Genomic DNA, 27,888 nt, shown 5'->3' with positions numbered 1-27,888 from the left:
GCTTTATTCTACGAAAATTCCTTTCGATCCCACAGTTGCACGTCTGTCCTCCTTCAAGGATATACATCAGAACGGTCGAAGGTCCAAGTGCAGAACTACCCCTCCCACCCCATCCAAGAACACAAGGAGCTGAAATTCCGCCAGCTGTGCAGCCATTCGGTAGAAAGTTGCAGTCGGTTGTGCTGGACCTAAGATAGGTTACTCCTCGGTTCGCAAAAAAAATAAATAAATAAAAGCCCCCAAAGCGAGGAGAAAGAGAAAGAAGGAACCAAGCAAACAAAGAAAAGAAACTTTGGCAGTGGAAAAAAATGTTTGGATTTTTTTTTCGGTTTTTGGATTTCCTTTGGAGCAGAGGTGAATCTGGTATCTTCTTGGCTAACTAGCAAGGTAGTTTACAGGTAAGCTTCCTTCACTTGGTTTTGTTGGGTTCTTTTTGGATTTTCTCTTTTCTTTTCTGTTTTACTTAAAGCCAAAGAGTTTGATGTTTTTATTGTTTATTTTTATTTTTTTACAAAAAAGAAAAATCTTGCTTTTTGTAACTGAAATCCTTTTTTCCCCCCGCCTTCTCCCCCTTCTCCTTTCAGGGAAGGGGTTTCACTCCTTTATTTTCTCGAACACATCTCCAGCAGAAGACAGATGGAAGTATCTTGTCATTTTCCTTCCCCCGCCCCCAAGTCAAGATGTGTGATACCTGCAGACAAATTCCTCATCCAAAAAATAAAAATCATAATCAGGAATTCCCCCAAATCATATCGGTAAGAAGTATTAATAATAATAATAATAATTAAAAAAAACTGACGAGTGAACGGAGAAGGTTGGTATTTGCCTTAACTCCACTTAAAGCCCAGGTTTTGAGAATTCGTGAGGATTTCGTGTGAGAGATAGAGGTCGTTTTGGAGGTCAAATACGTGTCAGGTAGCTGAGGATTTGCATTGAATGCAGTTTTTTTTTCATTTGGAGAGAAGTGGTAGCAGCAGTGACAGTGGCTGGCCGGTCCCCCGGTCCCCCGGGTCCTTCCTGCCTGGCTAGCGGGAGGCCGCGTCCAGCGGAGCGGGCGTTGCAGGCGTGCCGGAGCGCGAGGCGGAAGCGGAGCTTGAGTCGCCGGGGCTGCCCGCGGTGGCGGCAGCGCTGGTGACGGAGGTGCTCACAGCCCCTACATCCGGCTGAGCGGACGCCACGGCCATCCCTACACCACCCGAGGAGGCTGCCCCGGGGGAGGCCTGGAGGCCTTGCAGAGTCTGCCCACAGACGTGGTGATGCTTCTCCCAATCTTTGTGCTGGCAGAAGGAGCCGCAGTAGCGCGCCGTGTTGCATCCGCTGCACGTCTCGCTCGCCTTGCGCCCGCAGTTCCAACAGCTCTGCAGGAGAAGGCGAAAGCACACAGATCAGGGCGGACCGAAAGACAAGCGCGGGGGCAAGAGACTGCCTACTCTTCACCGGGGGGGCCACTGGACACACGGACAGTCTCTCCACTGGGCGTTAGCTCAGGTCCACATCGAGCGCAATTCATACATTTAAGGAGAAGGGCAAAACACTGCCAGGGCCACCGGGACCAGCAATGCCCTCCAGGTCTTTACTTTCTCCAGCCCACTACTCTCTTGCCATTATCCATGCCGGTCACTACCTCACTCGAGTCCTCCTGCTGGTTAATGACCGTCAGCGCGTCCTCGGAGGCCTGGCGCTTGGCCTCCGCCAGGGCGCGCTCCATCTTGGCCCGCTCCGTCGTGATCAGCTCGTGGGCTTTGCGCTCTGCGTCAGAGACCGCCTTCTGCAGCTCAGACATGGCCTGGCGCTTCACCTCATTCACAGCTTCTTCTGAAAGGAAGAGCACAGAGCAAGGCGGAAATCATGGAGGGGACGCCAACCAAGGCACGGCACGGGAGTGGAGACCGCTGGATCCCGAGAGGGTGTGGAGGACACAGTAGCCAGGGCAATAGGATCCCTGAAGGACGGCTACTGACCAGTGGGGCAGGCCTGTCTGGTACCTAGCTGTCCCATTTTCAGAGTTGTCGCAGAGCCAGGGCTCGAAGGGACACGGTGCTGGCACCATTTTATTAGCAGGGATGCTGACATGATCCGCCACCTCCCTGAGATGTCCCTGTTCCCTCTGAGCTTAGCTGCAAGCCTCACAGTAGCTGTGGTGGAATGAATCTTCCCTGCAACAATACATCGTTCCTTGTTGTAATGCAAAGGGTTTTGGGCGGCTTGGTCTAGAAAGGGCAATTCAGACCCATTAGCTTTACAAAAGACCTGCTGGGGTGGAGATGAAGACAGCTGCCTGGAATTTTGGGCCCTCCCTGGGGGCGAGGCTATGGGAACTGTCACAATGCATGCCTGCACATCCACATTTGCCATGAAGCCACTGGCATTTTCACTCTGCCGTCTGTATCTGTTCCCCTGCCTCAACCTGCCTTCCTGGTCTTCCCTGACCCTGGAAACTCAAGGCAGTGCATAGGAGGCTACCCCGTTTTCATCCTTACAACAACCCTGTGAGGCAGGTGAGGCTGGGAAATAGTGAGCAAAGTACTGCCCAAAGAGCTTTGTGGCTGAGGAGCAATTTAAGTTCCCCCATCCAGGACAAATTGTGTCCACAACTTCCCCCTGCTTACGGAGAAGGCCGTAGAGTGCATCTGTGCCGGAGAAGCAGGGAGCAGAGAGCAGTTGGGTGCATGAGCTTGGAACAGCCTTCCCCAGACTGGTGCCCTGCCGGCTGGGAACAATGGGTGTTGCAGTCTGACACATCTGGAGGGCGCTAGGTTGGGGCAGTATGGCATAGACCATCGCCCAGGGTTCCCTGCATCGTCATCGCAAAGGATGCTGGTGCACTCTCTTCCTTGGTGCTGGGCTCAGTCCACTCGGGGGCAGCATGAGCTGGCCGGAGCCTGCGCCAAGGGAGGGCACAGCCTCCAATTCACGGACACATTCACAAGTCGAGCCAGGGCCCTGGCAAGCGCCTGCTTCTGCTGTGTTCTGGCTCCCAGCTATGGAGTGCAGGAGGAGCCAAGTTTGTTCTAAAAGCCTTTCCTCACTTCCCAGCAAACTCACCAGCTTTCCTCCAGATTTCCTCCGGCATGTAGCCAGACAGGGGCCTGGATACGAACTCACGGTGAGCATCTGGGGGAAAAGACAGAAAGAGAGAACCGGCTAAGAAATGGTTTCCAGAGGGGTGGCCCTGTTCGTCTCTTGCAGCAAGAACACCAGAGTCTTGTGGCACCTTAAAGACTAACAAAAGTTAGAAATGTTAACTGGTCTGATGACGATTTTTCTAACCAGCAAGCAAAGCAGCATCCCTAAGAGAACCTGGAAGAATACCGCAGGGCTTAGGACAGAATGGTGCCTCCAGCCAGATGTTCATCCAAGGACTATGGCGTTCTGAAGGCAGCGAGTGAGCCCAGTCAGTGGTGCCACTAGGCCTGAACCTCAGGGCCAAAGTTGAGGCTCCGGCAGCTGAGGGCCCCCCAAATGACAACACAGAGTGTGACATGTGATGGGGCAGCAGCAACAGGCCTGGGTTCAGGTTGTCACAGCTTCCGTTCTTTCTTCTTATTTTTAAAAACATGCAATAGTTAGGGGATGGCCAGGGAGGCATGCACATGGTTACAGATGCTCACTGCGTAATTTTTTACTTTTAAAACGTATTCTCCTTTCCTACATCAAAACGGTGCTTATTCCCAAGGAAATGTGTTCAGCATCAGGGCAGCAGAAGCAAGCTCCATTTTAGTCATCATGTCATTTTGATTTGAGGGCGCAATCCTATGCATTTTTGGCCAGGAAGAAGTCCTACAGCTCCCAGCATAGCTGGCTGGGGAATGCTGAGAGTTGTGGGTCTTTTTTCTGTCTAAACCTGCATAGGATTGCACCATAAGTGAATTTAAAACACGAAACTGCATATGCCTAAAGTAGTTACTTCTTTTACCTGGGGAGGTGAACAGGCTGTTGTTTGTTCTTGTTTGCTCTAACAAGTCAGGAATGTAGGAGGAGTTGTAAAGGATGGAACAGTGGGGTTGCAGGGAGAGAAGAGGAATGTTAACTGCGTGCTTCAAAACTGAGGTAATGCACATGGCCGTCTAAAGCTCCCCACCCTCTGTGTTCAGGCTTTAAAATGACCCCACTGCACTATTAGGTCCAACTGCCCCTGTGCTGTGCCAGGGGGCTAAAGGCCTCACAGTGAGGAAGGAGGATGTGGAACAGCAGGGGTGATTCCACGAAGCGCCACTGAGAACCTAAGAAAAGCTTGCCGGAGCAGACCAACAGACCACTGTCTCCTAATGCTAAAACCCAGCGGGGCCATCCCATGAAGGTGATGGGTGGGAGATTCAGGACAGATAAAAGGAAGAACTTCTTCATAGAGTGCAGAATGAAACTATGGAATTCACTTCCACAAGATGCAGTGATGGCCACCAGTGGGGATGGCTTTAAAAGGGGCCACAGACACATGCCTGAGGGAGGACCGGCATGCATTGGTTGAATTCCCCCTTGAAAGCCATTACAGCAGCACCCATCACCCTGTCTTGTGGCAGTGAGTCCCATAAGTTAACTACACATGGTGAGAAAAAACACTGTCATTTGTCTGTCCTCAATCGACTGCCCATCACTTTCACTGGGTGCCCGCCCCCCGCCCCAGATTCTAGTAGAGGGGTGCAGGACCTCAGGCCTGGGGGCCAGATCCAGCCCTCTGGGGTTCCTCAGAGGGCTATACCCCTTTTAGGAACATAAGAAGCTGCCTTATACCGAGTCAGACCCTTGGTCCAGCTAGCCCAGTATTGTCGACACTGACTGGCAGCAGCTCTTGAGGGTTTCAGGCAGGATTCTTTCCTTGCCCTACCTGGAGAAGCCAGGGATCGAACCTGGGACCTCTTGCATACAAAGCATGTGCTCTGTCACGCTGAGCTATTTTCCCCAACCACCAATCGTTGGGTAGTTTCCCGGCTTTTGTTCAAGTTCCTCCCCCATTCTAAAAGGTTGAAATGTCTCTCCGAAGACTTAGTTACTGGCAGTCAGAGCGTTAAGCTAAAGCAGGTTGGTATTTTTGGCCCCGCCCCTTTTGCCTCTGCCCTGCCCACCACTGGAATGCGACCCCCAAGAGCTTCTCCACAATGGAATCCGGCCCTCAGGCTGAAAGATTCCCCACTCCTGCTTTATCCCAAGCACATGCCAGACTGTATGAGTCCAACCTCTCCTTTGCATCCATACCCAGAGGAGGAGCTTCGCTGTTGCCAGTGCTGTTGTGGGGCCGGGTGGCGGGGCTGGAGCCCTTCTTCATGTCTTCAGCATCGCTGTAGCGGCGGATCCAGTGGTTGAGCTCCTCGCGGTCGGCCTCCTGGCAGCGGCGCAGCACAGTGAGCGAGCGGCGCGTCTTCTCCACCATGTCCATAATGCAGTTCAGCAGCTGCTGGGTGAAAGCTGCACATGAGATCTTGGGTTGCTGAGGATACGCCTCTCCCTAGTCCAAACCTACTGGCTTCGCCCCAGGCAGTTCCTCATTTTAGCAGTGGCCAGCCTTACAGGGTGGCTGTGTGGTAAGACCTAATCACTAAGATGAATGTGTTTCTCCATCCCTGCCCACACCTTTCCAGGTAGCTTCGAACATATTTCCAACTTGGTGGCCAAGTTGCGATGTCCAAAGGAGAGGGAACCTGCTGCTGTCTCCTGAAAGATCACTCGAGTCGGCTGCAATTTCTTTATTTGGATGCTGCTTTTGTTATCTATTACTGTGCTTTTATCTATTTTGTATTCTGCATTTATGAATTGTTGTTTATTGGATGTAGGATGATTTATTTTGATTTGTATTCTGTGAGCCACTTTGGGTTTTCCTGCCTTGCGTTTTCCTGAAGAAAAAGCGAGGCAGATTTTTAAAAATAAATAATCTGTTGTAAGCCACTTTCATTGTGTTTTATACAGAAAGACAGAGTATAAATTAAGAAACTAAACTAAATCAAACGTGTGTGTGTGTGTGAGAGAGAGAGAGAGAGAGAGAGAGAATTGTCTACCACCCTTGGGGTTCTTATAGCAGGGAGGATGAAGTGTACAGGGATCATGTAAGCATGGTAATATCCTTTCGGATGGCTTGAGTGAAAAACTGTCTCCACTATGGGCAGGTGTGTTTTCCCATCACCCAGTTTTCCAGCCAACAGTTGGGATCCAGAAGAGCAAAAGTGAAGTTGCAATAGGAAAAGCAACAGACATTTGGATACATAGGACATACCGCAGGCTCCATGCTTGGAATAACTGGCAACGAGAAAGCCTAAAATGGGCAACCAGTTCTTCCTCAATTGGATTATGGCCAATGCATAGGGAAGGGACTTTTTGGTTGTGGCACCTGCCTGACACCTTACCTGAACATGCTTCCCTACCAAGTGCTTTACTTTCTGTTGGGCACCAAGTGAAAATGCTGTTGACAGGATAGAATTGTGCTGCTTTATTATTGTGCAGATACTGCTCTGCTGCCAATTTCTGTCGAGTTCATTGCCTTTGTATTTTATTCCTGTATCGATCTAATTTCAGCTTTCCCCAACCTGGCACCTTCCAGATGTGTTGGGCTACAACTTCCAGCATCCCAACCAGCATGCTGGCTGGGGGAGGCTGGAAGTTGTAGTCCAAAACATCTGGAGAATGCCAGGTTGGGAAAGACTGAGGCTTTCTTCACACGGAGCTTTTTTCCTGCAATTGAGATTGCTCCTTCACGGAAGTTTGCAGGCTCTTTACATGATGCTGTGACCCCTCCAGGGCGTCTCCTGCACTAGGTGCCCTTTGTTCCATTTTTAAACAGATCGCAGATAATGAGCTATCAAATTACCCTGTTGTGTTCCGCTCGAGTTCCCTCCGTGAAATGAGGAAAAGCGGCAAGAAGAGGAGTGAGAACAATGAAAGATAATAGAAGTCTCAGATACGGGGAGAAGGAGGGGGAAAGGGGAGGGGGGAAAGGAAGCGGGTGAAAAAGGGAGTCGAGATCCTGCATTTAAAATGGAAGCAGACAAAGCCCCATTTTAAATGCAGGATTTTAGGATGGTGTAGTGATGCCCTATATCTAATTTGTCACAACCCTATCTGGAGATTGTTTGATTGGAAGGCAGCATGTAGATCAGAGGTGGTCATCTTTGGGAGGTTCGGAGACTGTTTTTGCCTCCCCTGGTTCCCCCCATGTGCCACCCCCCCATGGGTGCCAAAAATGCAGGGAAAATAAAAACAAAACCAAAATGGTGTCTGGAGCTGCTACAGAACATCAAAAGGGGCAAAATTAGTGTGTTTGCTAATTTTGACCCTTTGGGCACTCCACAGCAGCACCAGATGCCATTCTGGTTGCAAAATGTTTGGGGGCCACACTAAAACACTTGCACCAGAGAAATGCCACCCCTCTCCCAAGTTCCACCCCAGCAGCAGGAGCGCTGGCCTGCCCGCAAAACCGGGCGGCAGGATTTGGTACATACATTGTTGAGATGCTTCCATTCCTCAGCCCATTCTCTGTCTGTTAGCCTGTGGTCAATGACTTCCTCTTGCCGGGAACTGTGCACAGCTGGGGAAGAAAAATATGCCCATCAGGCTGGGGGGTGATGGGGTGTGTGTGCAGTAAACCTCTTACATAGGCATCAGGTTCTTGAGAGGAGGTGCAGAGGGGTGTCAAGAGCCAAGGGAACAAGCCATGCAAGGGGCTGCAAGGAGGACGTGGTTTGGGAGATGCCTCTTTCCTAACCTTCTCTAGAATCTAAACCAGGGGTGTGGAACCTCTCAGCCCCATGGGCAAATCCCACGGGCCTGTGCGTTCCACTGGCCACATACCCCTTCCCTGACAACCAACCATTTGCTGGTTTCCCAGCGCTTTTGCATGTCTTCTTCCGCCATTCTAAACGGTTGAAATGCCTTCCCGAAGGTCTAGCTACTGGCAGGAAGAGCATGAAGGAGAGATGGCTGGTACTTTTGGGGATTTTTGGCCATGCCCCCTTTGCCAGCAGGCCCACCCACCAATGAAATGTGCTCCCCCCTGCCCCGCCAAGAGCGTCTCCAAAATTACATGTGGTCCTCTGGCTGAAAGGGGTTCAGCTCCGCTGGCCTACATCGACGGGGTCTCCAGGGGTTGCAGGCAGGATTCTTTCCCAGCCCTGCCTGGGGATGGCAGGGATCGAACCTGGCACCTTCTGCCTGCAATCTACCACAGAGCTACGGCCCTTTCACTGGCAGGACTTGCTTTTCCCCAACTCTCCCAGAGGCTCAGCCTTGCCAGGACTGGATAGCAACGTGTGCCTTTGAGGCCCCATCTCCTCCCGGGGACACGCATGCCAAACACCCCATTCACGGCCCCCTTCTCCTTCCATCCCTTCCTGCCTGGCGCTCCGCGACACACGCCCTCCCCTGCTCACTCACCGGCTTGCCGATGGCGTTCCCTAAGATCCCGCGGGTCCGGGTGCCGGTAGGTGTCCCGGTAGTGGTGAGCTATGGCCATGTCTTCGAGGCGGTAGTGCTGGGGAGGGGGAGGCGTGGGGTGGGGCAGCCCGTTGGGCTGGTGGCTGAGCCCGTTGCTGGGGCTGTGGCGCTGGGCGGGGCTCATGGTGCACGGCCTTTTGCTGAGGTGCTCGGGGTGCAGAGGGTCCCGATCCAAGCCATTCTCTTTGGTCCTGTCCGGAAAGAGGGAGGAGCATCACCCAGGTTCTGTTATTTATTTAATAAATAGTTAATAAATAGTTTGATGCAACAGTAGCAGCAGCTTAAACAACTAGGTGCCCTTTTCAAAGGAAAGCAAGGGCGGGCTTTAGGGATGCCGCACTAAGAACCACGGGGCCCTTGTCCGTCTCATAAAGCCACCCTCCTCCCCTAAACACAGCAGGCGGGTTGGGGTCAAGGGTCAGCAGGACCAGCCCCCTGCCAAGGGCCCACCCCCCAGCAGAGGTCCACTGACAAGATCCCCCCCGGATTTGCTCCTCATCTCCGCCATTGCAACCTGGTTGTTCAGTGTGCGCTGTGCAATCATTCCATTTTTTCCTCCCTTAACAGATTTTCCACGGTAATAAAAAAAGAGGGAAGCAGCAGCAAGAAAACACAGGAAGGCTATGAGTGGAAGACGTCATCGTCCTGATCCCCTGTAAAACTGTGAACAAGGCACGGCAATAGCATGATAAAAGCCTTGTCTGAAAGCACCCTGCCAGTGCAGTTCTTAGGAACGCTTTATCTGCATAGTAGCCCTGGGAGGTAACTTCATCTTAGTGACAGGTGGGTGAATTCGCACAATCTTTGCAGTTGCAAAAAGGGATGCCGTGACGTCAGGATGCCATTGTGCATTCTTTCAACATGGAAAGGGTTGAGTGTTTTAATTTGCCACAGCAAAATGACAACTGCTAAGCAGGGCTGGCTCCAGGTTTCGGAGGGCCCTTGGGCAAGGCCCCTCCACGGGCCCCCTCCCTCGGTGAGTCTCCCTCCCCACCGCCACGGCTGCCAGCTGCTCTGGCTCCTCCTCCTCTTCCCTGTCATGGCCGCCACTTGCTTGCTTGGCAGGCAGAGAGCCAGGGAGCCAGGAGGCCGCGGCGTCTCCTGCGCCTCTTTCCCACTGCCACTGTTGCCTGGGCCGGAGCGAGAGGCACGTGAGCAAGCAGGTTGCAATGGGCAAGGGGAGGAGCGAGTCCAGGGGGCTCTTGGCAGTGGGTCCCTGCTGGGGTGTGGGCCCTTGGCAGGTGCCCAACCATGCCTACACTTCACGCCAGCTCTGTAGATGCACTGTGCCTTTGGACAGGAAGCGCTGGGAGCCCTCTGTCTGGAAGCACTCCTAGTGGCTGGGACTGTGGATGTGAGGGGGAAGCACACTCAGGCCTCTGTTGCCTGCCAGGGGAACATGGGCCACAGGGAGGTTGCGCTCCCTGCCTCCCAGGAAAAGCATCACAGCAAAGAGAAGGCCAGCCTGGCCCTACCCACCAGCCAGAAAAGGGGCGTCTACAGGGAGCTGCTTCCCCCCACCTGCATGCCGGAAATAACACGCATCCAACTGCCAGTTAACCCAGGACAAGACATGCAAGGGAAGGAGGACACTCTGCCCTCTGACATGCCACCAGCCAAAGAAATGAGGGCATCGGGTGGTTCTTGCATTTTTAGGGTGCTGCAAGTTGCCTTGGAAATCCTTTAATCCAAAGGCAGCACATCAGTCTTTTTTTGTTAAAAGAAAATCTTGGTTTCCCTGTGTCGCTTTTAGATGGAAAGCTCCTTCGGGTAGAGGTCTGTCATGCCTGTTGTTTGTAAAGCACTGTCTACACCAAGGGTGTCAAACCCAAGGGCCGAATTCTATTTAGGAGAAGCTCTCGGGGGCCACGGTATGAAGACATAAGGGGCAGGCCAAAATGTGCAAAAGAGCGGCCTATTGTAGCTTCTGGCTCTTCCTGCCAGTCACTGAGCCTTAGGAGAGGGATGTCAACCATTTAGAATGGGGAAAAACGGGAACAGCCAGGAAGCCACCAAATGGGTGGTTGGGGGGGGGGTGCAGTGGAAGGGGGCGTGGCCATGCAGGGCAACCCAGAGCGCAGGACTGGGACCTGTGGGCCAGATTTGACCCGCAGGCCTGAAGTTCAACAGCCCTGATCTACATAGACAGTGCTTTATAAATAAACAAAAGATGAGTAACACTAACTGGGTCAGGCCAAGGCTGCATCCAGGCCAGGACACCCGTCTCCAGCCAATCCCACTCCCCTCACTTTCCTTCTTGCTGCTTCCTCCCAAGCAGCACTGAGGAGGCCCGTACCTGTCTGGCGTCCTCCTCTTGCCGCCCTCATTGACCTCCAGCAGCAGTTCCGAGGAGTCAATGGGCGAGGCGGCGTTGGCATCCAGGAGGAGCTGTTCATGCTGAGCCAGGTACTGGGCAGGCGTCTGCTTGGCCATGCGGGCACAGTGGAGGAGCTCGCGCTGCAGTAAGGGCAGGTTGGCCTAGGAGGAGGAGGGGGGAATGTGAAGCTGGTTGGTGGGAGATTCAGGGCAGATAGAAGGAGGACTTCTTCACACAGTGTGCAGTTAAACTATGGAATTTGCTTCCATAAGATGTGGTGATGGCCACCAACTTGGATAGCCTTAAAAGGGGGTTGGACAAATTCCTGGAGAAGGCTATCGATCGGTACTAGTCCTGATGGCTCTACGCTACCTCCTGTATCAGAGACAGTCTGCCTGTGTACACCAGTTGCTGGAGAACATGGGTGGGAGGGCGTTGTTGTGTTCATGTCCTGCTTGTGGGTTTCCCATGGGCAGCTGGTTGGCTATGGTGTGAACAGAATGCAGTGACTAGAAGGACCCTTGGTCTGATCCAGCAGGGGTCTTCTTATGTTCTTATGTTCTTATTATAAAGTATTATTATTGCTGTTTTACCATCATCACCATCTTAGGTGCTGTTCTCAAAAAAGATTCAAGGTGACTTACAACAAAATTAAAACACACAAGATTTTAAACAGCCACAACAATTATCCATTAAAATATAACCATCCCATAGAACAAGTAAACATCAGTGACAATTGAAACAATCCAATGGATGCATTAAAGAGGCCACCATATGGCATCATATGCCTGGGAATAGAGGGAAGTCTTAACTTGGCGCTGAGAAATGGGCAATGTTGGCACCAGGTGGGCCTCACTAGGGAGAGCATTGCACAGTTGGGGGCCACCACCAAGAAGGCCCTCTCCTTTGCTGCTGTCCTCCAAACCTCCTTTGGAGGAGGCCTCAGATACTGATTGTAGTGTACGGGAAGGTTCATATTGGGAGAGGTGTTCTGTCAGGTATCATCTGAGCTTTAGGTAAAAGCAAGTATAGCCTGGTCTTGATAGGTATCGACCCTTTTACATGCCCAGTTCAGTGCTTGTGCACAAAGGCAAAAGTACAGGAAAGTTATTGCTAAATGCTATTGCCCACCACAGTGTCCTGTGGTGAGAGGTTCCAAAGGCTAAGCTGTGTTGCATGGAAAAAATGCTTCCATTGGCTTGTCTTACACTTCCTGCCTAACAATTTCAGACAGTGAGTAAGTTTCCACATTGGGAGAGAATTTCATCAACTCAACCACGACACAGCATGATTCGACGAGTCATGCAACTGCACTGCCGTACTCTGGGCACTTTGGGGATTTCTTTCTTTAAAAGTTGCCCTGATTAAACAGTTTTAGTATCTGACAGAATATCTTCCCTGCTATGGGCCTTTCAGAAAGCAGAGTGTGGCCAAGTTTCCCTGCAGAGTGAAACTGACTAGACTAGAGATGCATTAGCAGGCGGTGTAGTTAATTTCTAAATGCTGGGAGCCGAGGGAGTTGCCACCCAACCCACCTGGAGCACTCCCCATAGAGACGCTCGCCATCGCATGTGCGTGGCTGTCCAGCTGCTAACTGTGGACTGGTCTTTGTGGGAGGCCACTCCTCCTGCTCCCAAGAAATAGGCGCCCGTGCGCAGCCTCACTGTCTGCCAACGTACGCAGTCCCGGCTGGGCACCAGCGGAGCTATCGATGGTCTCAGGGCCCCGTGCGGCCGTTGTTCCCGTCTCAAACACTCTCAATGGGAAGTGTTTGTAAATATGTCCCCTACTTCCCCCACCCGCCACCCCCCCACTCCTTCAACTCCCCACCCAGCAAGTTTCTCACGGAGCGTCGACCCCAAGAAGAGCATCGGCAGGAGCACAAGTGATTAAGCAGCCGAGTGGCGCTTTTGCCGTCAGCCAACCCCGGTTTCCTATTTAGGCAGCTGATCACCAGCCAAATCCCCATCTGCTGAACATGTTAGAGCGCGAACTGATGAAATGCACCACTGTGGATTCCAGGGTAGCAAACATCCCCTCCGTTCCCCCCTCCCCCGTGTTCTCCCCCTCCCTCTCTCCCCACCACCATTCCACATTTCAAGGAAGAAAAATAATAAAAAGGAATAAATAACATCTCTGGGAAAGGCGCGCTGGGGGCTGGCTGGTTGCAGTTAGCATAATGAGAAGCATCTGGAGTCCTGGGTGGAAGCAGCTGGAAGCAGGGGTGCTGGGGAGCGGAACAGGCGCGGGGAACACGGGAGGCGGTGTGTTGTCAAAGGGTTCCTTTCTAGTCAGAAAGACTGGCAGGAAGGCGCCAGGTTTGCAGGCTGTCCCAAAAACTCTGCCAGGCAGAACCAAAGTGGTAGACAGGGTGGGTAGGGGAGAGGGAGTTGCCCAGCCATAGGGCCAAGCTAGGCAGGGTGGTTTGGCCTCGTGTGCGAGGTTGTTGTTGTTGTTAACCAATAGTCTGCGTGAGGGAGAGGGGACTTCACCCTGTGCCCTTGCCATGATCCCAAGCAGAATTACACTCCTCCGCGCCCCCGCCCCCCCGCATTTGCAAGAGGAGGAAATCTCCCATCAGTGCCAATTGCGGATCCAAGGGAGTGGGCATGTTCCTGTCTGGCTGGGGCCCCTCGTGCCCTCTATCCGTTAACAAAAAACCTTGCACCCAGGGCCAACCCACATGACAACCTCTTGTCTCATTCACTCCTTCCCTTTGACCAATGTGGGGGCTCAGGATTAGAGCCCCCGCTTTGCATGCAAGGTCCCAGTTTCAATTCCCGGGATGTCCACAAAAGGCCAGGGAAGGAACAAGTCAGTCAGGAGACCCCCTTCCCCAGCCTGGTGCCTTCTAGAAGTCTTCTCAGTCTTCTCCCAAAAGAGGGTCTATGACCCCCCCTGGCAAAGGTGAAGTCCAGGCTGAAGGGGCAGCATTGCAGCTTGAGATCGACAGGCATATGGTCAAGGAACACCTAGTTCCTTTGAATGAGTTCAGATCTCCAGGGCCAGATGAACTGCACCCGAGAGTAATAAAGGAACTGGCAGAAGAACTCTCAGAACCGCTGTCTATTCTCTTTGAGAAATCATGGAGGACGGGGGAAGTGCCAGATGACTGGAGGAGGGCTAATGTTGTCCCTATCTTCAAAAAGGGTAAAAAGGAGGAACCTGGGAACTACAGACCAGTCAGTCTGACATCAGTCCCTGGGAAAATTCTGGAGCAGATGATGAAGCAATCCATCTGCAAGCACCTTCAAAACAATGCCGTGATGACTCGAAGCCAACATGGATTTGTCAAGAACAAATCCTGCCAGATGAATCTGATCTCATTTTTTGATCAGGTAACCTCCCTTGTGGACCGTGGGAATGCTGTAGACATAACATACCTCGACTTCAGCAAAGCTTTCGACAAAGTGCCCCATGATCTCCTGATGAGCAAACTAGCTCAAAGTGGGCTAGATGAAACAACCATCTGGTGGATCCACAGTTGGCTACAGAATCGGACTCAAAGACTGCTTATCAATGGGACTTTCTCAAACAGGGGAGAGGTAACGAGCGGGGTACCGCAGGGCTCAGTCCTGGGCTCAGTGCTCTTCAACAATTTTATTAATGACTTGGAGGAGGAGGTGCAAGGAATGCTGATCCAATCTGCAGATGACACAAAATTGGGTGGGATAGCTAATTCTTTGGAAGTCAGAAACAAAATTCAAAGTGATCTGGATAGACTGGAGCGCTGGGCAGAAAACAACAGAATGACATTGAATAGGGATAAATGCCAAGTTCTGCACCTAGGAAAAAGAAACAAAATGCACAGTTCCAAGATGGGGGATACGTGGCTCAACAACACTACAAGCGAGAAGGATCTTGGAATTGTTGTCGATCACAAGCTGAATATGAGCCAACAATGTTGGCTGCAAAAAAGGCAAATGCTATTTGGGGCTGCATTAATAGAAGCATAGCTTCCAAATCCTGGGAAGGACTAGTTCCCCTCTATTCAGCACTGGTTAGGCCTCATCTGGAGTACTGTGTCCAGTTCTGGGCACCACGCTTTAAGAAGGATGCAGACAAGCTGGAGAGGGTTCAGAGGAGGGCAACAAAGATGATCAGGGGACTGGAAACAAAGCCCTATGAAGAGAGACTGAAAGAACTGGGCATGTTTAGCCTTGAGAAGAGAAGACTGAGGGGAGATATGATAGCACTCTTCAAGTACTTGAAAGGTTGTCACGGAGAGGAAGGCCAGGATCTCTTCTTGATCATCCCAGAGTGCAGGACATGGAATCATGGGCTCAAGTGACAGGAAGCCAGATTCCGGCTGAACATCAGGAAAAACTTCCTGACTGTTGGAGCAATACGACAATGGAACCAGTGATCTAGGGAGGTGGTGAGCTCTCCCACACTGGAAGCGTTCAAGATGAGGCTGGACAGCCATCTGTCAGGGATGCTCTGACTTGGATTCCTGCATTGAGCAGGGGGTTGGACTCGATGGTCTTGTAGGCCCCTTCCAACCCTACTATTCTATGATTCTATTATTCTAAGTTGGACTACAACTCCCAGCATTCCTGATCATTGGCCCTGCTGGCTGGGGCTGCTAGGAGTTAAAGTCCAAACTATCTGGAGGACACCAGTTTGGGGAAGGCTGCAGGAGGCAATCCTGAGCAACATAGACAAATGATCTGTGTCATTATAAGGCAGCTTCCTACGTTCTTAACAGTGCATCTATTATTCTACATGGTGGAGCATATAAAATAATAGTGACAATGTTAAATAGACATGCTACTATAGAGCATGTGCAGAGTGCCTTCCTCTTCCCAGTGGGCAAAAAATTGCTTGGAAGTTTTGTTTCTTTGATCTGGAAGCCCTTGCAACCTCATCCTAGATGTATAGCCGCTCGTTGTGGTTATTTAGTGAAGGGGGAAATGCACTTTACACATACCCAGAGGCACCCCATATTTTCCAGGGCTGAATGTGTGCATTAAGAACAGTTTCCAGGGCTAAGCTCTACCTGAGATGCATCTGTTCTAAAGCTTTCTAGGTTTCTTCCTGAGACCAAGCTACACATGCAATTGACAATGTACCATTGACAGCTGCACACTTGTTTTTTCTTTGCTAAGGAGCAGCTCCAGGGGAGGAGGGGAGAGAGTGGGGCCATGGTGGGGGCGAAGGATCAATTTCCCTCTCTTGCCATGCTGTGGTGGTCCTGATCCTGATCAGAACCCACCCCATCCTGCCCAGCGGCAATTTAGCAAAGAAAGCAATTGCTAGCGATGTGCTTAATGTTATGTGCCGTTTGCCCTTAAACCCAGCCTCTCCGTTTGGGGATGTATGGTGTGGGACTACAGAAGAAGCCCTCTGCTCAGAAAGGATTCTTGTGGCTTCTTTGGAGCCATGGAAATTACAGCTCCAGATAACGGGAAGACGAGTAAAGAGGCGAAAGGCAGCCCTTCTTCCTTTCACGCCTCTGATAAACAAGGGCAGCTGATAGCAGTCGCTGCATCGGCAGAAATGCCAGCACTCCACAGGTCCTCAAATTGCTCGATGGACTCAGCATTAAGGGGGGGGGGGATCATGGGAAGAGTCTGAACAAAGCACAGGCTATTCATTGCTTGATATACTTTCCTATGAGTTTTGCAATTGTGTTTTGCGCTGAGATCTTACATTTATGTGCTCGTGTGTTTCCAGGAGGGAGGGCTCAGACAACCACTTTGCCCAAGCATGACTTGACAGGAATCTGGGCATGCCAGCAGACCTTTAGCTGTTTGGGTAATAAAGCCTCTCCCTGAAGCGATGAGGCTGGGATAGGTGGGATTCAAGCCGTGTAAGCTGGAAGTTTTACGAGGGGGCTACCTTCAAGAACGGGATGACGAAAGGACGTAGAGGGAAGTTTGTGGCCTCCTGGAGCTTGGAATGGAACTCCTCAATGGTCAGCGTGGAATTCTGCAAGGCAGAAACAGCAACAGGTCAGCAATAGTGCTCAAGGTGGGCCCCCAACTGGCTCTGTCCAGTGGATTCTCTGCACTCTCACCCACAGATAACTATTCACTGGCCCAGTTCGCACGTAATGAGAAGCAACTGTGGGTGAACTTCCCCGAGGGGCGTTTCGTTGCTGCTGTGGCACCCTTTTCGAATATTCAGAGCATGGCAGTGGCCTGCCGTAGCTTTTTGTGACGTGCAAACCTGGTGAGCGTGGGTTGCTGAAGTGCTTGACAAGCAACCCTACCACAGCCCATGGGTTTGGGGTGGCTTGTCAACCACCCCAACAACTGACCCATGCCCAGTTCTCACATAACAAGAAGCTGCAAGGGCTTGGATCAGCAACCACTGTGGTTAATAAGCCACAGTAGGCTGCAGTGATCATGTGAAGCAGCTCTTTGTCCCACCTTGGTTCCCTCATCTCCATCCCGCACTCTGCTAAGCATCACCTGCTTTCCTTGCTCTGATGATGTGACGCTAGGGATGTGGGAGAAATTTGTTTGGTTCACATTTTAATGGAAACTTGCCTAATTTCACACATTCAAACCAATACATGAATCAAAACTCAGTCATCTTAAAAGTCACACTTCTCTGAATTTTGCAATTCTCTCCAATATTAAAATGTGTCTAGTACGGAAAAGTGCACACAAAAATTAATCTATGACTGAAACTAATGTTGAAAAAATTCACTATATTAGAAAAGTTGCTTGCAAAAAACATCTACATTAGGAAATATTGTATTCAAAAATGCATACACTGGGAGAAATGAACACAAAGGCATACAAATTTTCATCAATCTTAAAATAATTCTCAAAGTTTGTCATACATCAATCTTAAGATTAGAAAAATTTCTCAGAGTTTGGGCTGAACCAAATTTAAGACTGGAAAAATGAGAAACTGAAAAGGAGAGATTCATCCATGCCTATGTGATCATAGAATCATAGAATAGTAGGGTTGGAAGGGGCCTACAAGGCCATCGAGTCCAACCCCCTGCTCAATGCAGGAATCCAAGTCAGAGCATCCCTGACAAATGGCTGTCCAGCCTCATCTTGAAGGCCTCCAGTGTGGGAGAGCCCACCACCTCCCCAGGTAATTGGTTCTATTGTCGTATTGCTCTTACAGTCAGGAAGTTTTTCCTGATGTTCAGCCGGAATCTGGCTTCCTGTCACTTGAGCCCATTATTCCGTGTCCTGCACTCTGGGATGATCAAGAAGAGATCCTGGCCTTCTTCTCTGTGACAACCTTTCAAGTACTTGAAGAGTGCTATCATATCTCCCCTCGGTCTTCTCTTCTCAAGGCTAAACATGCCCAGTTCTTTCAGTCTCTCTTCATAGGGCTTTGTTTCCAGTCCCCTGATCATCTTTGTTGCCCTCCTCTGAACCCTCTCCAGCTTGTCTGCATCCTTCTTAAAGCGTGGTGCCCAGAACTGGACACAGTACTCCAGGTGAGGCCTAACCAGTGCTGAGTAGAGGGGAACTAGTACTTCCCGGGATTTGGAAGCCATACTTCTATTAATGCAGCCCAAAATAGCATTTGCCTTTTTTGCAGCCACATCTGATGCCCTTCCTTAAACTACTTAGGGCACAATCCTATGCATGTTTAGACAGAAAAAAGTCCTACAACTCCCAGCATTCCCTAGCCAGCCATGCTGGGAATTGTAGGATTGTTTCTGTCTAAACATGCATAAGATTGTGCCCTGAAGCTCCTCTTTTGCAGCCCTCCATGGCCCCTTATTTCTCTGATCTTATGCCTTGACCCAACCTGCCGCATGACCTTCACTCTCCACCTTCGTCAGCCACCACCATCCAAAGCAGTCCCGGTCCCTCAGATGTCTCTGGCTTTTCTTTCTCACTTTTCACAGCACAGAGATAAGTGCTATCGCTTGCTCATGTCTCCAGCTCAAGCTGCTCCTAAAGGCACTGTGGGGAAGGGCTGTAGCTCAGTGGCAGAGCCCCCTGCTTTGAATTCAGAATGTCCCCAGTTCCACCCCTGTCATCTCCAGGTAGGGCTGGGAAATATCCCTGCCTGAAACCCTTGAAAGCCACTGCGAGCCAGTCGATGGTATCGGGCTGGGTGGACCAAGGGTCTGACTCTGTATAAGGCAGCGGCTGATGTCCCTATGCTCAAGAGCCAGTAAGAAAGGTGGCAACCCGCCCCCACAATACGGATTGAGTTTGCTTGTTTTGCCGACAGTTTAATCCCTGGGGGCTTTTTTTAGGACGACATAAACCTGACCACCTATGCAGAGGTCCATCCATGTTGCACGACGGTTTCCAGAGGGGTAGCTGTGTTAATCTGTTGTAGCAAAAAGCAACAAAGAGTCTTGTATGCCTTGAAGACTAACCATTTTTCTCCCTCTACACCAACGTGTAACTGTGCGTACACACAAACGCACGCACCTGCCAACTGAAGGTAACAGCTGGAAGTAGATTCTAGTTTGTGCCATAATAAACTTGTTAGACTTTAAGAACAGCAACAATTCTTGTAGCATCTTAAAGACTAAAAAAATTATTCTGGCATAAGCTTTCATGGAGTATAGCCCGCTTCATCAGATGGAGGAAGTGTTATGGAGAATTTCATGTTTTCCCACAGTACGTGCTGGGGAAAGTGGCGGGGGAGGGATTGAAAACAGTGAGGCCAGAAGGAAATTAAACACAGAAAGTGCTAGCAGTGACGATCACATTATTAACAATGGTCATTCACAGTGCAGTTGTTGCTGGTAACACAAACATCCTAGCGACTAGGGTCATCATGTGTCCTACATTACAAAGGACAGTCCTCTATTTTGGAGAGCTGTCAGGACACTCCTCTATTTGAAGACAGTCCTCTGTTTGAAGGGTTTTCCAATCCAGGTCCGGTTTAAAAATGAAAATCCATAAGAAGGGAGAGCAGAGCGGGGGCCGTGAAGTTGCCCACCCACAGTTTGCACCTGGACAACAGACTGAGCAGGCACACAGGTCACCGTCTTCCCCGTTATGGTGAGGTGGACTGTATCTCTATTTAAATTATAATTATTATTTCTACTGATTTATTTTATTTATTTAGTACATTTCTAATCCTCCCAATAACTAACGTTCTCTGAGCAGATTACAACCAGTTAGAAAACTAAAATCCTATTTTAAAACACAGGAAAAAAATATAAAATACAATATTTAAAAGAATAAAATATAAATATAATGCAAAACAATGAACAGCACAGGAATAGATAAAACAGCCATAATAACCTAGAACTAGGTCTCTAAAATGCCTGGGAGAAAAGAAAGGTCTTCCCCTGGCGCTGAAAAGATAACAGCATATGTGCTGGGTGAATCTCTTGGGGAGTTTATTCCAGGAGTGGGGTGCCACCACTGAGAAGGCCCTCTCTCTTGCAGCCACCTGCCCAGCTTCCTTTCTAAATGTGCACCTATAGATATAAATTTGCATAAACAAATGCTACACAACTTGGTGTCCTCTTTTTTTTGAGATGCTTAAGTGGCCACCTTATGCACAGCTGTTGTTTTTACAGCACCCCAAATTTCAAAGGATCTCTGACTCGAGATCTTACCACCAAGGAGAGAATGGCAGATGTGAACTTACCACAAGGCCCAGCACCAGGGTGCGGACACGCTCCCCTATCTCGGGAGAGATGTCGTTGCCGAACTGCTGCAAAGTGGTGAGGAAGCGCTTCAGTTTGCTGAGCTGGCGGGCGCCGCAGGCCGGAGGGAGTTGGTGATTGGACAGGGACGCGGTGGAAGAAGTTGCGGGCCCATTGCTGAAGCCATTGGGGGTGGAGGGTGCTCCGTTGATGGCTGTGGGAGAGTGGCTGTTCCCATTCATTACTGCAATGGAAAGGGGGAAATGGTGAGGAGCGTGCCAGGCTGGACCCTCTTTGCAAATACACCACTGGACCGTTTTGCTCGCATCTGCCTGCCTGCTCCTCCCACACCTCCAGGTTTGAGGGTAGGGCATTCGGGACTTCTCCTCCCCGTTTTGTGGCCTATACTTGAACTCCACGCGTCATGTGCTTCTCTTACTGAAAATACCCTAACGGTGCAATCCTAGGGCATGTCTGCCTAGAATGAGGTCCCATTTCGTTTGATGGGGCTTCCTCCCAGGGAAGTGTTCAGTGCTGGCTCCTGGATTTTGAGAACCCTGGGGCAAGACACCCTCCATGGGCCCCCTCCCTCAGTGAGTCCACCTTCTCAATGCCATTGTCACCAGCTGCTCTTGCGCCTCATCCTCTTTCCCATCACAGCTACAATTTGTCTGGAGGGCAGAGAGTCAGTGAACAAGCAGACTGAGGCATCTGCTGCTGCTCCTCACCACCACCACCACCACTGTGGCTGGGGCCGGAGCGAGAGGCAGGTGATCAAGCAGGTTGCAGTGGGGCGGAGCAGGAGCAAGTCCAGGGGGCTCTGGTCAGTGGGCCCCTGCGGACGGGGTGGGCCCTTGGCAGGTGCCAGCCATGCTTGCCCTCGGTGCCAGGCCTGTGTAGGATTGCAGCCGAAGCATTCTCGTCCTCAGAACCGCCCCATTCTTAAAAGCGCAAGGCAAGAGCCGCAGAGCCAATTACTGCTGAAATACTTTCATCCAAGCTGGTCAGTTTTGCTCTCCAGGGTGCAAGAACATCCCTAACGAGGGGCTGACTGTGGCTGATACATCCAGTCAATAGTTCTGTCGGGTCTCTGGGAGGTCTCCACCCCTTTCAGTGATTCCCTCTCGGTCCCTCAAGGAGGGTTGCATGGATAGGAAGCCGCCTTCTACTGGGTCGGACCGTGGGTCCCACTAGCTCAGGTGTGTTTCTCCTCACTGACAGCTGCCCCCTCACCCAGGTCTCAGGCCGGAGCCTTCTCTAGCTCTGTGTCCTGAGATCCTTTTAACTGGAGGGGCTGCCATGCTGGGGATCCAACCTGGAAACTCTACTGTGAAACAGATGCTGAGCCACTGAGCTATGGGCCCTCCCTCCCTTTGCCATTCCCCATCCCTAGAGACAGCACCATTTTCATGAACTGCATAAAGTTAATGAGACAGGTGTTGGAAATACCTGCTAAAGTTAGCAAGTGATTTTTCTTTAAACATCACAGAAGCTCAGCATTGTAGGACATCCCTAAGACAATAAGATTTGGCCCCTGGCTTCAGTATGGTGCCAATGAGTGCCTATTGCTCAGGCAGCACTGGCCAGTGCCCGTCCCTCCATAGACTCACGTCATTTCAGTTCATGTTTAGCTTGAAGACTTGCCCAAGTCAGGCCTGACGAGGTCTCTAGCCTGGCCTGCTGGAATGTTTGGGGGACGAATGCAAGTGGAAATCTGTCTGTCCCATACAGCACAATCTGCCCGCTTGCTGAATCACCTAAGGAGCAGCCCTGGTGGGATGCGGAAGCAGAGGGGAGGAGGATCTCTACCAGGTGTGTCAGAGACGGAAAGTGGGAGGGACTGCAAGCACTCCGGAGGGTGGGATCAGACTTCAAACCCAGCTGGATAAATCCAAGATGCAGACAGAAATCTCATGCTGAGAACCAGTGCAAGGCAAAGCATGTAATCTTGTGGGGAAACACCTGAAATGCACATTCTTAAAAAAGGGGAGAACTAGACTCATAGCAACACTGCTGAGAAAGGCAGAGAAAGGGAAAATTTATAGTGGATTGCACAGACTGAATATGAGTCAACAGTGGGATGTAGTTCCAACCCCTCTCTCTCTCTCTCTCACACACACACACACACACACACACACACTGTATATCCCTTTGCGGGGTGGGGGTGCGTGTTTTGCCCGAGCATTGTAGCCAAGATGAAGGGGCCTGAGCTGGATCTCCACATTTTAGCACTAACAAACCCAAGGCGTTTTCAAAAGGTGGCTAAAGATAGATGATAAACTAACTGAAAAGGACCAAGGAAGATTTCAAGCAACTGGATGGGCATATCCTGGTGAAAGGAATCAAACTAGGAGGGTTCGCCCTGGCTGGTTTTCTACCCAGAGGGATTTTTTTCCCGCGCATGAAGATGGGCAATTTTAAATATGCCTAAATTTAAATCAAACTAACTGACGCAAGCAAGCAGCACACACATGGTATTTTTTCCCCTCCTCTTTCCCCGAGAAAGCACAACCATAAATATACACCTCTCAAATGGGCTTCTCTGAACCCATGCAGGCCCATACCTAATCCCCAAAGGCAGTTAGGGCAAGAGGACACAATGAGCGTAACCTGATGAAGAAGAGATATAGGGTTAAATATCAGTCTAACATTAAGAAGAGTCAGGCTGTGAAAATAAACTCCAAAAGCAGGTTACTGACTGTTGCCCAGTCCACACTGGGCATCGCCTGTGCAACTCTGTTGAACTGAATGGGACCTGTGCAGGAGACTTTCCTGGTGGATTGGGCCTTGGCTGTTTTACATAAGAGAAGCAACAACCATGCATGATCACAGTGTATGAGGTTCTGCTCCAGGAGTGCAGATAGGTTGGAAGATGGTTCAGTTTTTAATTGTGCTTTTATTTATTTTTATGATTGATTTAATTCATTTTTTGTTTTAACACTGGTCTTGATTAATTTTCTCCACCATTTTGGGGAGGAAAGGTGGGATATAAATCAAATCAATAAATAATAAGGTCCTTAAGCTGCAATCCTAAAAAGCCACTTACTAGAGAGTAGGCCCCACTGAACACAGTGGGGCTTACTTCCAAGTAAACCTGCTTAGGACTGTGCCGTTGCATGTCTCCTCATAAGTAGACCCCACTTGAGGGACTTACTCCCAGCTAGGCAGGATTGTAGCCTAAATATCCCAGAATAATATTCCGTGATAGATTGTCTCCCACAAAAGCCCTACCACTTCTAGTCCCTTGACACGCAAGGGGTTGCTGGTTTCCCCCCCTTCCCACCCACCTCAAGCAGTAAACAAGAGATGGAACGCCTCCCCATGACAACAAATGGTTCCTCATCAAACAGAGATAACCTGTTCCCAGACTGTAAAAACTGTCCTCCGGCCCTGTGCGGTGCATGCGTTCCTTGGCTGGGGACAAACAACCATTTTTAAGACGGTTCAATGCAGCCTGACAGAGGCATTGTGGCATATGCACACACGTTTCTTTTGATCCACGGTCATCTCAGTCAAACAGGTGCTGCAGGTTTTAAAACCATAAGGATCCCCCTGCGAAACCCATTTATCAGAGACCAAAGCAAAAGGTGTGCCCATCCCACCAACAGCCAAACTGACTCTCTGAAGCCACGACCATCTGTCTGCAGCCCCGGTTAGGAAAGCGCGGTGCCAACAAGCCTCCCTCAGACCCCATCCCCTGCCTTGGAGCGGGCAAGCCTCAAATCCCAACATCCTTCTGGGAAAAGCAGAGCTCCTGAGTAGGCCTCGGAAGGTGCCACGTTTACAGGGCCTCGTTTCTGTCCTCACGAGTCACTAACCTTCCCCACTATAACGACACCTCCTGGGAAGCCGTGGCCCCTCGGACGTTTGCCTTTTTCTTCGGGCTGCCTCTCGCTCTCCAGCCGGACGAGAGCCGCCGCTTGCTAAAGAGGTGCCGAAAATAACCGCCTGGCCACAACTGCTTTTATTCCAGTGACAGGTGTGTTACTAAGTTAAACTCCACACGTCTCTGACGCGGATGCTTTGGGGACGGGGCTGCATCGGAGGGTCCCCCTCAGCTAAACGGGGGTGGGGGTGTTTGAAAAAGTGGGTGTCAGCCTCACACCACACAACTGTCTCATTTGCACCCAGAAGGTGACAGAGCGTGTCCTTGAGCTGCACCTGAGCATAAATTGCTCTGAGGCCACCGTGAGAAGACTGCAGGGCCCAGGGCTTGCCCGTTTGCAGATGCTAAGGTGCACGCGTCACCACGTGATTGGGGGGGGGGAGGCATTTGTCCCTTGCAGAACTGTCTGACCCATAAATTATGCAAATGAAACCAAGCAAAGCATGCTTGCATTTTGTTATTTTGCATCCGTTGTACGGGTCACATCTTTGGGGCATGTAAGTTATGTTGGTGTGGAATCTTTTTAGCTCCAGGGTACACCCAACTAGAATAGGATGCTACCATTTCCAGTCCTAGTCAATAAAACTCTGCTCCTCGATAGGCAGCCAAAAGAGGTCGACAGCCCAGGCTGGCCAGAAGAAAAGCTTCTTTCCCTCTCCCTTTATGCATTCAGGCTCCCCTCCCCCAATATCTTCCCCTGTTATTCCCAGGGAACACCAGCAATGCTGTGGAGTCAGCTGGTGGTCTTTCACAATACTATGCATGGGAAGTTGGATGGGAGCCCTGGTGACTGCTAGGAAAGGACAGCAGACCCTTCCAACAAGCCCCAACATTCCAGTGATTAGAGAGAAAGCAGGGATTCCTCTTACCCTACCGCTCACCCTCCAGTTAGGAGGGGTTGCATCCCACATGGGAATAATCACCGCTGTTATCTCCAATCAGTGATAGGAGATAACAGTGGGGATCCTCTCCCTGCTGGCCCCAAAAGGGTGACGCTTGGAGGAGGGGCAGAGCTTGGAGAAGGGCCTCTGTAGGCAGTATGGGCCACCCTGGTATATGGAACAGATGACAACTCTGGGGTGCAAGTCACAGAAATGGGACTAGCTTGACACGGATCATACACTACAACTACTGGTCTGTGCGAATAAGAAGAACTTGTAACTGGGCACTGTTCTTTTGCAGGGTTTCATTTGATCCAGGGCCCATCCCATTGCTGGAGCATAACCCTAAAACACCCGCATACTATTGTATTGTGCTTGTGGCAATGAAGCCTCTTGACACTGATTGGCTGAGCTGGTGAGATGGAGGCACACAATGTTCTCAAATATCCTAACTGGCCCAGGGAATAAGGCTGTCAGAATGCTTGCAGCCCAATTTCTCTGAGGAAAGGGTTAAACTGTCAGTTTGGCTGGGATCAAAGTTTCACATAGGCTTTAGGGGATGGAGTAGGTCCTGGGATGCTGGGAAGATAAGGGGTAGGGTGTTCAGAGGGAAGATGGCAGAAGGATATGGCGCAGTGTACGCAATGGCCTTCCTGAGGAGAAAAGCACGGAAGCAAAAAGGGGCAAGTGGAGAGCGGGAGAAGGGAACTGACTTTCACAGATTGATTTGGACTAACTGCCCAATTCTTTGGCTGGAGGCTCATAGTGTGAATTAATAATAACAGAGACAGATGCCCCAAAGCATGTCAAAAGTGATTTTCTCTCGAGAGTAACTACAACCCGCCCCCTCCTCCTCTAGGATCAGGAGATGGCGACTCCAGGTCAGAAGGCACAGCTGACTCAGTTTCTCACTTTTTACCGACGGACGCTCTCACTCATTCGCAGAAGCTGAGTGACTGAAATATTTGCAGATTCAAGATGGCCTGTTGCCTCGCACAAAGGGTAAACTGTGACAGGCCTAAAGGACCTGCCAAAGAGGCAAGGAAAGGAATAAAGTGACTTGGGGCATGTTTCTTGTTATGCTGGCTAACTGGGAACCCTTCAGTGGACACATTATGGGCTGGGGGGAGGCACTGTAAGTGACGGAACAGCACCTTGTAGGCAACACTGCCTGCACCCACTCCAGCAGTGCAGTCGCCCCGTTGGCTCCCCCTCCCAACGACAGAGGGGTGTTGAATCCCTTTCAGCCGAAGGCCTAATTCAGTTTCAGAGAAGCTCTCGGTCTCGGGGTGTCGGTGGGCGGGCTCATTCCGGTGGTGGGCTGGGCCGAAGGGAAAGGCAAAAGGGCCAAAAATTCAAAAAAGAAAATACCAGCATATTATACTGCCAGCAACTAAGAATTAGGAGAGGCCATGCAAGGTTATCGTATGCACAAAAGTGGAAGAATGAAACAATACCAACTGTGAGCGAGTGGATCATGAAAATGATGGAACTGGCAAAACTTACTATTATAATTAAAGAAGGGTCAACAACTAAATTTATGTTAGATTGGAAACCTTTATAGAATTTGTACAAGAAACAGAGAAAAATGATATCTATGTATGTGGATTTTGAACTCTGAGATGGTTGATTCTCTTTTTTTTCTGTTGTTAAAATCAGGAGAAAGGAGATAATGTCTGTGAACTCCACGCATGATATACAACTAAGATAAGAACTAGAGAATAATAATAAGCCTTTGTTGTGTAAGGGGAGCCAAAGTTAGATAACTTACAATCTTAAGAGATATTTTAGTGTATGTGTATTGTGCGTTTATGTTGTTGTTGTTGTTATGTTGTGTTTTTCTTTAAAAAAAATAATAATAAAAAGTTAAAAAAAAAGAATTAGGAGAGGCCTTTCAGCTTTTCAGAAGGGCGGGGGGGATTGCACAAAAGCCAGTGATTTGAGGTTGGGAGGAAGGGGTGGGGCCAGCAGAAGGGGTGTGGCTGTCTGGGGAAAGCTGGAGGGCCCAGTTGCGGACCCAAGCAGGCTGGATTGGGCTCCTGGGCCTGTGGTTCCTCGCCCTTGATCTATGGGCAGCAAAGCTGAGCTACAGCCTCTGGGTCTCTTGCTGGCAGGCGCGTTTCATCTTACTTACAGAGACACACCATGGACCATTTCAAGCAACCATGAAAACGGCCGCGGGGCAGAAACATCGGTGGCCCAGCTTCGCGATCTGCAAGCAAAATAAAACATACGCTATCAGGAGAGGCCAGAGGCAGGGAGGCACTTTCCCAAGTCCCTGAGCTGGGCCAGGCTGCCCTCTCCCCATAGCCAGGTGGCTAATGGGAGTGCCTTTGCCTATTCAGTTTGGCAAGGAGATTTAGTTCCAAAGTGTGAGCTTAGTGCAATGACAAAACTCTGCATAAATCCTTGTCCCTGCTTTTTAGGGTCTTCTACAACAGTATGGTTGTGTAGTGCAATGCCCAAACGGAATACAAGCTCAGCAGACCTAAGGGAGTGAGTGGCCTAGGGACAACTTGCACTAGAGCAGTCCCATAAACTGTAATGCAGATTCAGGGCAGCCACTCCCACTTCAATACTTTGTGGATGGCCATATCTGTGTGGTTGCCTGTGCCTGTTATCCTAAAACGCATGAGTCAGGGGTTGGCGACTGGCAGCCTTCATGCCATATCTGGCTCACAAACGGTTGCCATTTGGCCTGCTGATGAAAAAAAGCCTCCTCCCTTCCACTTCTCTCATGCACCTATTTGTATGCATGTGACATGGATGTTGTTTCTGTTACCTCATAGAAAGCTCCATGCAGAAATGGAGCCCACTGCAGAAAAGGGAACCATGCGGAAGTTTT

At 50.4% G+C, this 27,888-nt stretch overlaps 1 protein-coding gene across 7 annotated transcripts in view; it reads right to left on the bottom strand.

Moving 5' to 3' along the window:
* Window positions 1-27,888, bottom strand: part of CBFA2T3 (CBFA2/RUNX1 partner transcriptional co-repressor 3) — an 83,266-nt gene continuing 55,378 nt past the window's right edge. Inside the window, exons 3-12 of one of the 7 annotated variants that reach the window (XM_084812747.1) lie at window positions 27,178-27,255; window positions 20,279-20,520; window positions 16,577-16,666; window positions 10,715-10,896; window positions 8,359-8,609; window positions 7,428-7,513; window positions 5,194-5,389; window positions 3,046-3,114; window positions 1,625-1,815; window positions 1-1,358 (exon numbers count right to left, since the gene is read on the bottom strand). In XM_084812747.1, coding sequence (XP_084668873.1) covers window positions 1,026-1,358; window positions 1,625-1,815; window positions 3,046-3,114; window positions 5,194-5,389; window positions 7,428-7,513; window positions 8,359-8,609; window positions 10,715-10,896; window positions 16,577-16,666; window positions 20,279-20,520; window positions 27,178-27,255 — 1,718 coding nt within the window. In that variant the 3' untranslated portion in view covers window positions 1-1,025. Of the gene's footprint in view, window positions 1,359-1,624; window positions 1,816-3,045; window positions 3,115-5,193; window positions 5,393-7,427; window positions 7,514-8,358; window positions 8,610-10,714; window positions 10,897-16,576; window positions 16,667-20,278; window positions 20,521-27,177; window positions 27,256-27,888 lie in introns of all 7 variants that reach the window. The other 6 variants (XM_084812746.1, XM_084812748.1, XM_084812749.1 and 3 more) reach the window with 6 other exon arrangements.

This window comes from Heloderma suspectum, chromosome 8 (assembly GCF_057233095.1).
Source record: "Heloderma suspectum isolate Gila_16-S chromosome 8, 16-S_ref, whole genome shotgun sequence".
In the NCBI taxonomy this organism is placed as follows: Eukaryota; Metazoa; Chordata; class Lepidosauria; order Squamata; family Helodermatidae; genus Heloderma; species Heloderma suspectum.
This window is presented reverse-complemented; position numbering and strand designations above follow the sequence as displayed.